At 50.4% G+C, this 12,959-nt stretch overlaps 1 protein-coding gene across 1 annotated transcript in view; it reads left to right on the forward strand.

Moving 5' to 3' along the window:
• The window catches only part of LOC140076266 (guanylate-binding protein 1-like), an 87,201-nt gene that overhangs the window by 33,581 nt on the left and 40,661 nt on the right, over positions 1-12,959 (forward strand). Inside the window, exon 4 of the mRNA XM_072122815.1 lies at positions 11,635-11,744. Within this exon, the coding sequence (XP_071978916.1) occupies positions 11,635-11,744 (110 nt within the window). The remainder of the gene's footprint in view (positions 1-11,634; positions 11,745-12,959) is intronic.

Consider the following 12,959-nt stretch of genomic DNA (forward strand, 5'->3'; position numbering starts at 1 on the left):
AGACCACTACATCAACAGCCCATAGACCGGCACATCAACAGCCCATAGACCAACCCATCAACAGCCCATATACCAACCCATCAACAGCCCATAGACCAGCCCATCAACAGCCCATAGACCAGCCCATCAATAGCCCATAGACCAACCCATCAACAGCCCATAGACCGGCACATCAACAGCCCATAGACCAGCCCATCAATAGCCCATTGACCAACCCATCAACAGCCCATAGACCAGTCAATCAATAGCCCATAGACCAACCCATCAACAGCCCATAGACCGGCACATCAATAGTCCATAGACCGGCACTTCAATAGCCCATAGACCAGCACATCAACAGCCCATAGACCGGCACATCAATAGTCAATAGACCGGCACTTCAATAGCCCATAGACCAGCACATCAACAGCCCATAGACCGGCACATCAATAGTCCATAGACCGGCACTTCAATAGCCCATAGACCAGCACATCAACAGCCCATAGACCGGCACATCAATAGTCCATAGACCGGCACTTCAATAGCCCATAGACAGGCACATCGATAGCCCATAGAACAGCACAACAATAGCCCATAGACCAGCGCATCGACAGCCCATAGACCAACACATCGACAGTCAACAGACTAAAACATCGACAGCCCATAGACCAGCGCATCGACAGCCCATAGACCAACACATCGACAGTCAACAGACTAAAACATCGACAGCCCATAGACCAGCGCATCAACAGCCCATAGACCAGCGCATCGACAGCCCATATACTAACACATCGACAGCCCATACACCAACACATTGACAGCCCATAGAGCAGCACAACAACACCCCATAGACCAGCACATCGACAGCCCATAGACCAGCACATCGACAGCCCATAGACCAGCACATCGACAACCCATAGACCAGCACATCGACAGCCCATAGACCAGCATATCGACAGCCCATATACCAGCACATTAATAGCCAATAGGCCAGCACATCAATAAGCCATATCTCATTGATAACTTGTATGAAAGGAAAACTATAGCCCAAAGACACAAAGGCACATTCATAGACCATAGACCAGCACATCGACAGCCCATAGACCAGCACATCGACAGCCCATAGACCACTACATCAACAGCCCATAGACCGGCACATCAACAGCCCATAGACCATCCCTTCAACAGCCCATAGACCAACCCATCAACAGCCCATAGACCAGCCCATCAATAGCCCATAGACCAACCCATCAACAGCCCATAGACATGGCACATCAACAGCCCATAGACCAGCCCATCAATAGCCCATACACCAACCCATCAACAGCCCATAGACCAACCCATCAACAGCCCGTAGACCAGCACATCAACAGCCCATGGACCAGCCCATCAATAGCCCATAGACCAACCCATCAACAACCCATAGGCCAGCCCATCAACAGCCCATAGACCAGCACATCAACAGCCCATAGACTAGCCCATCAAGAGCCCATAGACCAACCCATCAACAGCCCATAGACCAGCCCATCAATAGCCCATAGAACAACCCATCAAGAGCCCATAGACCTGCACATCAACAGCCCATAGACCAGCACATCAATAGCCCATAGGCCAGCACATCGACAGCCCATAGACCAGCACATCAATAGCCCATAGACCAGCCCATCAATAGCCCATAGACCAACCCATCAACAGCCCATAGACCAACTTATCAATAGCCCATAGACCAACCCATCGACAGCCCATAGACCGGCACATCGACAGCCCATAGACCAGCGCATCGACAGCCCATAGACCAAAGCATCGACAGTCAACAGACTAACACATCGACAGCCCATAGACCAGCACATCGACAGCCCAGAGACCAGCACATCGACAGCCCATAGACCAACACATTGACAGTCAACAGATTAACACATCGACAGCCCATAGACCAGCGCATCGACAGCCCATAGACCAATACATCGACAGCCCATAGACCAGCGCATCGACAGCCCATAGACCAGCACATCGACTGCCCATAGACCAGCACATTGACAGCCCATAGACCACCACATCGACAGCCCATAGACCGGCACATCAACAGCCCATAGGCCGGCACATCGACAGCCCATAGACCGGCACATTAATAGCCAATAGGCCAGCACATCAATAAGCCATATCTCATTGATAACTTGTATGAAAGGAAAACTATAGCCCAAAGACACAAAGGCACATTCATAGCCCATAGACCAGCACATCGACAGCCCATAGACCAGCACATCGACAGTCAACACACTAACACATCGACAGCCCATAGACCAACACATCGACAGCCCATAGACCAGCGCATCGACAGCCCATAGACCAACACATCGACAGTCAACAGACTAGCACATCAACAGCCCATAGACCAACACATCGAGCTCACATAGACCGGCACATCGACAGCCCATAGACCAACATATTGACAGTCAACAGACTAACACATCGACAGCCCATAGACCAACACATCGACAGCCCATAGACCAACACATCGACAGTCAACAGACTAACACATCGACAGCTCAAAGACCAACACATTGACAGCCCATACACCAACACATTGACAGCCCATAGAGCAGCACAACAACAGCCCATAGACCAACACATCGACAGCACATAGACCAGCACATCGACAGCCCATAGACCAGCACATCGACAGCCCATAGACCAGCACATCGACAGCCCATAGACCAGCACATCGACAGCCCATAGACCAGCACATCGACAGCCCATAGACCAGCACATCGACAGCCCATAGACCAGCACATCGACAGCCCATAGACCAGCACATCAATAGCCCATAGACCAGCACATCGACAGCCCATAGACCAGCACATCGACAGCCCATAGACCAGCACATCAATAGCCCATAGACCAGCACATCGACAGCCCATAGACTAGCACATCGACAGCCCATAGATCGGCACATCGACAGCCCATAGACAAGCCCACCAACAGCCCATAGACCAACACATTCACAGCCCATAGACAAGCACATCGACAGCCCATAGACCGGCACATCGACAGCTCATAGACCAACACATCGACAGCCCATAGAGCAGAACTACAACAGCCCATAGACCAGCACATCGACAGCCCATAGACCAGTACATCGACAGCACATAGATCAGCACATCGACAGCCCGTAGACTAGCACATCGACAGCCCGTGGACTAGCACATCGACAGCCCGTAGACAAGCACATCGACAGCCCATAGACCAGCACATCGACAGCCCATAGACCAGCACATCGACAGCCCATAGACCAGCACATCAATAGCCCATAAACCAGCACATCGACAGCCCATAGACCAGCACATCGACAGCCCATGGACCACTACATCAACAGCCCATAGACCGGCACATCAAAAGCCCATAGACCAACCCATCAACAGCCCATAGACCAACCCATACACAGCCCATAGACCAGCCCATCAACAGCCCATAGACCAGCCCATCAACAGCCCATAGACCAGCCCATCAATAGCCCATAGACCAACCCATCAACAGCCCATAGACCGACACATCAACAGCCCATAGACCAGCCCATATATAGCCCATTGACCAACCCATCAACAGCCCATAGACCAGTCAATCAATAGCCCATAGACCAACCCATCAACAGCCCATAGACCGGCACATCAACAGATCATAGACCAGCACATCAACAGCCCATAGACCAGCCCATCAATAGCCCATAGATCAACCCATCAACAGCCCATAGACCAGCACATCAACAGCCCATAGACCAGCACATCAACAGCCCATAGACCAGCCCATTAATAGCCCATAGACCAACCCATCAACAGCCCATAGACCGGCACATCAACAGCCATTAGACCAGCACATCAATAGCCCATAGAGCGGCACATCAGCAACCCATAGACCAGCACATCAATAGCCCATAGACCAGCCCTTCAACAGCCCATAGACCGGCACATCAATAGCCCATAGACCAGCACATCGACAGCCCATAGACCAGCACATCAATAGTCCATAAACCCGCACTTCAATAGCCCATAGACAGGCACATCGATAGCCCATAGACCAGCCCATCAACAGCCCATAGACCAGCCCATCAAAAGCCCATAGACCCACCCATCAACAGCCCATAGACCGACACATCAACAGGCCATAGACCAGCCCATATATAGCCCATTGACCAACCCATCAACAGCCCATAGACCAGTCAATCAATAGCCCATAGACCAACCCATCAACAGCCCATAGACCGGCACATCAACAGATCATAGACCAGCACATCAACAGCCCATAGACCAGCCCATCAATAGCCCATAGATCAACCCATCAACAGCCCATAGACCAGCACATCAACAGCCCATAGACCAGCACATCAACAGCCCATAGACCAGCCCATTAATAGCCCATAGACCAACCCATCAACAGCCCATAGACCGGCACATCAACAGCCATTAGACCAGCACATCAATAGCCCATAGAGCGGCACATCAGCAACCCATAGACCAGCACATCGACAGCCCATAGACTAGCACATCGACAGCCCGTGGGCTAGCACATCGACAGCCCGTAGACCAGCACATCGACAGCCCATAGACCAGCACATCGACAGCCCATAGACCAGCACATCGACAGCCCATAGACCAGCACATCAATAGCCCATAGACCAGCACATCAATAGCCCATAGACCAGCCCATCAACAGTTCATAGACCGGCACATCAATAGTCCATAGACCGGCACTTCAATAGCCCATAGACCAGCACATCAACAGCCCATAGACCGGCACATCAATAGTCCATAGACCGGCACTTCAATAGCCCATAGACCAGCGCATCGACAGCCCATAGACCAACACATCGACAGTCAACAGACTAAAACATCGACATCCCATAGACCAGCGCATCAACAGCCCATAGACCAGCGCATCGACAGCCCATAGACCAGCGCATCAACAACCCATAGACCAGCACATCGACAGCCCATAGACCAGCATCTCGACAGCCCATATACCAGCACATTAATAGCCAATAGGCCAGCACATCAATAAGCCATATCTCATTGATAACTTGTATGAAAGGAAAAATATAGCCCAAAGACACAAAGGCACATTCATAGACCATAGACCAGCACATCGACAGCCCATAGACCAGCACATCGACAGCCCATAGACCAGCACATAGACAGCCCATAGACCACTACATCAACAGCCCATAGACCGGCACATCAACATCCCATAGACCAACCCATCAATAGCCCATAGACCAACCCATCAACAGCCCTAAGACGAGCCCATCAATAGCCCATAGACCAACCCATCAACAGCCCATAGACCGGCACATCAACAGCCCATAGACCAGCCCATCATTAGCCCATAGACTAACCCATCAACAGCCCTTAGACCAGCCCATCAATAGCCCATAGACCAACCCATCAACAGCCCATAGACCGGCACATCAACAGCCCATAGACCAGCCCATCATTAGCCCATAGACCAACCCATCAACAGCCCATAGACCAGCCAATCAATAGCCCATAGACCAACCCATCAACAGCCCATAGACCGGCACATCAACAGCCCATAGACCAGCACACCAACAGCCCATAGACCAGCCCATCAATAGCCCATAGACCAACCCATCAACAGCCAATAGGCCAGCCCATCAACAGCCCATAGACAAGCACATCGACAGCCCATAGACCGGCACATCGACAGGTCATAGACCAAAACATTGACAGCCCATAGAGCAGAACTACAAAAGCCTATAGACCTACACATCGACAGCCCATAGACCAGTACATCGACAGAACATAGACCAGCACATCGACAGCCCGTAGACTAGCACATAGACAGCCCGTAGACCAGCACATCGACAGCACATAAACCAGCACATCGACAGCCCATAGACAAGCAAATCGACAGCCCATAGATCAGCACATCGACAGCCCATTGACCAGCACATCGACAGCCCATAGACCAGCACATCGACAGCCCATAGACCACTACATCAACAGCCCATAGACCAATACATCGACAGCCCATAGATCAGCGCATCGACAGCCCATAGACCTGCGCATCGACTGCCCATAGACCAGCACATTGACAGCCCATAGACCAGCACATCGACAGCCCATAGACCAGCACATCGACAACCCATAGACCAGCACATCGACAGCCCATAGACCAGCACATCAATAGCCCATAGACCAGCACATCGACAGCCCATAGACTAGCACATCGACAGCCCATAGATCGGCACATCGACAGCCCATAGACAAGCCCACCAACAGCCCATAGACCAACACATTCACAGCCCATAGACAAGCACATCGACAGCCCATAGACCAGCACATCGACAGTCAACAGACTAAAACATCGACAGCCCATAGACCAACACATCGACAGCCCATAGACCAGCGCATCGACAGCCCATAGACCAACACATCGACAGTCAACAGACTAACACATCGACAGCTCAAAGAGCAACACATTGACAGCCCATACACCAACACATTTACAGCCCATAGAGAAGCACAACAACAGCCCATAGACCAACACATCGACAGCCCATAGACCAGCACATCGACAGCCCATAGACCAGCACATCGACAGCCCATAGACCAGCACATCGACAGCCCATAGACCAGCACATCGACAGCCCATAGACCAGCACATCAATAGCCCATAGACCAGCACATCGACAGCCCATAGACTAGCACATCGACAGCCCATAGACTAGCACATCGACAGCCCATAGATCGGCACATCGACAGCCCATAGACAAGCCCACCAACAGCCCATAGACCAACACATTCACAGCCGATAGACAAGCACATCGACAGCCCATAGACCGGCACATCGACAGCTCATAGACCAACACATCGACAGCCCATAGAGCAGAACTACAACAGCCCATAGACCTACACATTGACAGCCCATAGACCAGTACATCGACAGCACATAGATCAGCACATCGACAGCCCATAGACAAGCCCACCAACAGCCCATAGACCAACACATTCACAGCCGATAGACAAGCACATCGACAGCCCATAGACCGGCACATCGACAGCTCATAGACCAACACATCGACAGCCCATAGAGCAGAACTACAACAGCCCATAGACCTACACATTGACAGCCCATAGACCAGTACATCGACAGCACATAGACCAGCACATCGACAGCCTGTAGACTAGCACATCGACAGCCCGTGGACTAGCACATTGACAGCCCGTAGACCAGCACATCGACAGCCCATAGACCAGCTCATCGACAGCCCATGGACCAGCACATCGTCAGCCCATAGACCAGCACATCAATAGCCCATAGACCAGCACATCGACAGCCCATAGACCAGCACATCGACAGCCCATGGACCACTAAATCAACAGACCATAGACTGGTACATCAACAGCCCATAGACCAACCCATCAACAGCCCATAGACCGGCACATCAACAGCCCATAGACCAGCCCATCAATAGCCCATTGACCAACCCATCAACAGCCCATAGACCAGTCAATCAATAGCCCATAGACCAACCCATCAACAGCCCATAGACCAACCCATCAACAGCCCATAGACCAGCACATCAACAGCCCATAGACCAGCACTTCAACAGCCCATAGACCAGCCCATCAATAGCCCATAGACCAACCCATCAACAGCCCATAGACCGGCACATCAACAGCCCATAGACCAGCACATCAATAGCCCATAGAGCGGCACATCAGCAACCCATAGACCAGCACATCAATAGCCCATAGACTAGCCCATCAACAGCCAATAGACCGGCACATCAATAGCCCATCGACCAGCACATCAACAGCCCATAGACCGGCACATCAATAGTCCATAGACCCGCACTTCAATAGCCCATAGACAGGCACATCGATAGCCCATAGACCAGCACATCAATAGCCCATAGACCAGCACATCTACAGCCCATAGACCAGGACATCGACAGCCCATAGACTAGCACATCGACAGCCCATAGACCAACACATCGACAGTCAACAGACTAACACATCGACAGCCCATAGACCAGCGCATCAACAGCCCGTAGACCAGCGCATCGACAGCCCATAGACTAACACATCGACAGCCCATACACCAACAAATTGACAGCCCATAGAGCAGCACAACAACAGCCCATAGACCAGCACATCGACAGCCCATAGACTAGCACATCGACAGCCCATAGACCAGCATATCGACAGCCCATATACCAGCACATTAATAGCCAATAGGCCAGCGCATCAATAGGACATATCTCATTGATAACTTGTATGAAAGGAAAACTATAGCCCAAAGACACAAAGGCACATTCATAGACCATAGACCAGCACATCGACAGCCCATAGACCAGCACATCAACAGCCCATAGACCAGCACATCGACAGCCCATAGACTAGCACATCGACAGCCCATAGATCGGCACATCGACAGCCCATAGACAAGCCCACCGGCACAAGCCCAGCAGCCCAGCAGCCCATAGACCGGCACATCTACAGTTCATAGACCAACACATCGACAGCACATAGACCAGTACATCGACAGCACATAGACCAGCACATCGGCAGCCCATAGACCAGCACATCGACAGCCCATAGACCAGCACATCGACAGCCCATAGACCAGCACATCAATAGCCCATGGACCTGCACATCAATAGCCCATAGACAAGAACATCGACAGCCCATAGACCAGCACATCGACAGCCCATAGACCACTACATCAACAGCCCATGCACTGGCACATCAACAGCCCATAGACCAACCCATCAACAGCCCATAGACCAACCCATCAACAGCCCATAGACCAGTCCATCAATAGCCCATAGACCAGCCTATCAATAGCCCATAGACCAACCCATCAACAGCCCATAGACCGGCACATCAATAGCCCATAGACAAGCACATCGACAGCCCATAGACCAGCACATCGACAGCCCATAGACCACTACATCAACAGCCCATACACCGGCACATCAACAGCCCATAGACCAACCCATCAACAGCCCATAGACCAACCCATCAACAGTCCATAGACCAGTCCATCAATAGCCCATAGACCAGCCCATCAATAGCTCATAGACCAACCCATCAACAGTCCATAGACCAGCCCATCAATAGCCCATAGACCAACCATCAACAGCCCATAGACCGGCACATCAACAGCCCATAGACCAGCACATCAATAGCCCATAGAGCGGCACATCAGCAGCCCATAGACCAGCACATCAATAGCCCATAGACCAGCCCATCAACAGCCCATAGACCGGCACATCAATAGCCCATAGACCAGCACATATACAGCCCATAGACCAGGACATCGACAGCCCATAGACTAGCACATCGACAGCCCATAGACCAACACATCGACAGTCAACAGACTAAAATATCGACAGCCCATAGACCAGCGCATCAACAGCCCATAGACCAGCGCATCGACTGCCCATAGACTAACACATCGACAGCCCATACACCAACACATTGACAGCCCATAGAGCAGCACAACAACAGCCCTTTGACCCGCACATCGACAAACCATAGACCAGCACATCGACAGCCCATAGACCAGCACATCGACAAACCATAGACCAGCACATCGACAGCCCATAGACCAGCATATCGTCAGCCCATATACCAGCACATTAATAACCAATAGGCCAGCACATCAATAAGCCATATCTCATTAATAACTTGTATAAAAGGAAAACTATAGCCCAAAGACACAAAGGCACATTTCATAGACCATAGACCAGCACATCGACAGCACATAGACCAGCACATCGACAGCCCATAGACCAGCACATCGACAGCCCATAGACCAGCACATCGACAGCCCATAGACCACTACATCAACAGCCCATAGACCGGCACATCAACAGCCCATAGACCAACCCATCAATAGCCCATAGACCAACCCATCAACAGCCCATAGACCAGCCCATCAATAGCCCATAGACCAACCCATCAACAGCCCATAGACCGGCACATCAACAGCCCATAGACCAGCCCATCAATAGCCCATAGACCAACCCATCAAAAGCCCATAGACCAGCCAATCAATAGCCCATAGACCAACCCATCAACAGCCCATAGACTGGCACATCAACAGCCTATAGACCAGCACACCAACAGCCCAAAGACCAGCCCATCAATATCCCATAGACCAACCCATCAACAGCCCATAGGCCAGCCCATCAACAGCCCATAGACAAGCACATCGACAGCCCATAGACCGGCACATCGACAGCTCATAGACCAACACATCGACAGCACATAGACCAGCACATCGACAGCCCGTAGACTAGCACATGGACAGCCCGTAGACCAGCACATCGACAGCAGATAAACCAGCACATCGACAGCCCATAGACCAGCACATCGACAGCCCATAGATCAGCACATCGACAGCCCATAGACCAGCACATCGACAGCCCATTGACCAGCACATCGACATCCCATAGACCACTACATCAACAGCCCATAGACAGGCACATCAACAGCCCATAGACCAACCCATCAACAGCCCATAGACCAACCCATCAACAGCCCATAGACCAGCCCATCAATAGCCCATAGACCAACCCATCAACAGCCCATAGACCGGCACATCAACAGCACATAGACCAGCCCATCAATAGCCCATACACCAACCCATCAACAGCCCATAGACCAACCCATCAACAGCCCATAGACCAGCACATCAACAGCCCATAGACCAGCCCATCAATAGCCCATAGACCAACCCATCAACAGCCCATAGACCAGCCAATCAATAGCCCATAGACCAACCCATCAACAGCCCATAGACCTGCACATCGATAGCCCATAGACCAGCACATCAATAGCCCATAGACCAGCCCATTAATAACCCATAGACCAACCCATCAACAGCCCATAGACCGGCACATCAACAGCCCATAGACCAACCCATCAATAGCCCATAGACCAACCCATCAACAGCCCATAAACCAGCACATCAACAGCCCATAGACCAGCACACCAACAGCCCATAGACCAGCCCATCAATAGCCCATAGGCCAGCACATCGACAGCCCATAGACCAGCACATCAACAGCCCATAGAACAGCACATCAATAGCCCATAGACCAGCACATCTACAGCCCATAGACCAGCACATCTACAGCCCATAGACTAACACATTGACAGTCCATACACCAACACATTGACAGCCCATAGACCAGCACATCTACAGCCCATAGACTAACACATTGACAGTCCATACACCAAAACATTGACAGCCCATAGACCAGCACATTGACAGCCCATAGACTAGCACATCTATAGCCCATAGACCAGCACATCTACAGCCCATAGACCAGCACATCTACAGCCCATAGACCGGCACATCAATAGCCCATAGACCGGCACATCAATAGCCCATAGACCGGCACATCAACAGCCCATAGATCAGCACATCTACAGCCCATAGACTAACACATCGACAGCCCAAATCTATAGTCCTTAGACAAGCACAATAGCCCATAGAGCTTTAGACTTTTGGAGGGACAGGCCACGTGTTATTTCCAGGTTTGTCTTCTGAATATAATGACTGGTTCCTCACTGTCTTCAAGCTGTGGTTGATATTTTAAAGTCCAGTAAAATTCTGACGTTTCAGGGAGATAAGAAGAGCGACACGTGGATCTTCTGCCTGGCCGTCCTGCTGAGCAGCGCCCTGGTCTACAACAGCAAAAACGTCATTGATGAATACGCCATCGAGAAGCTGCAGTATCCTTATAAAGTAACCCTTCTTTTTGCTGTTTTTGTGTCTTAGATTCATGTTTGAGGTTCGGAGGACGACATTGTCAACACAATTCTTTTTTTTAATTTAATGGTTTAAAATGATGTAAAGGGGACATGTTATACTCCATCAGTGCTACACGTATCCAAGACATCTATGGTTTCCAAATGGACTGGATGACTTTATTTATTGGAAATTATCTATATATTATCTTATTAACATCTAATTGAGGAAGTTTATGTATGATCAGTCCAGAGCTTAACATTAACCACTTCACCTCTGACCATCTATAGATGTCTGGAGGGGGGGGGGGGGGCTGTGGGCTGGTATTATTGGGTGGAAAAGCCCGAAAGCCGAGGGCTCTCTCACACCAGTAACATCAGGCTGCTGCTGCTTTATTATAACGGCGGACCGCTCTCAAAGCGCATTCATGAGGGAGCGGGTTTGGGGGCGGCATGATGCGTGGCGGTCACCACTGGCCTATGGAATGAGTGGGGTGGTCCGGGAAGGAGGAGGCACCTCGGACGCCCCCCTCATGAATACATCGGATCGCTTTGAGAGCAGTCCGGTATTATTACTATTCAGCGCCACAGTGTTAGTTAGCGTTATCGGAGGTTTTGGATAACGCTATCACTGTAACACGGCTGCGTTTGTTTTAGCTGCTTACTTTAGTAACATCTCCTAGTGCACTTTTTCAGTGCACTCTTTAACCATCTGTAGACGACCGTGTACTGTTGTGTTCAGAGTTATTTCCAGTGGATACTGAGGTGAGTGTAACAGGCTTAGTATTAGCATTTTTCTTCAGCTAACACTTAGCCCTGACCTTAGTAATGCCAATTATTACTATGGTGAGAAACTATTAATGAGGTGAAATTCAAGTTAAATAGAGACATAATTTTGATAGGAACATATTTTAATAGAATAAAAGTTCCCAAAACATTCTGGTGAACCATATTATTAAAAAAAAAAAAAAAATCCTGATCATGCATCTAATAGGCTGCAATCCACCATATGCCGGGATCTGAAACAGATACAAGGTGAAACAAAAAGATCAATAAAACAAAAAAACAAACATAAATATTATTATCACCTTCTCCCGGGATCAGATCTGCTCTCATTTAGTCACATCCTGGGGGTTTTGGCAAAAGGCATTTACATGACTTCTATGAGCACTAGAAGTGCCTACAGCAGCAGTAACACTA

The sequence above is a fragment of the Engystomops pustulosus genome, chromosome 8 (genome assembly GCF_040894005.1).
Source record: "Engystomops pustulosus chromosome 8, aEngPut4.maternal, whole genome shotgun sequence".
NCBI classification, from domain to species: domain Eukaryota; kingdom Metazoa; phylum Chordata; class Amphibia; order Anura; family Leptodactylidae; genus Engystomops; species Engystomops pustulosus.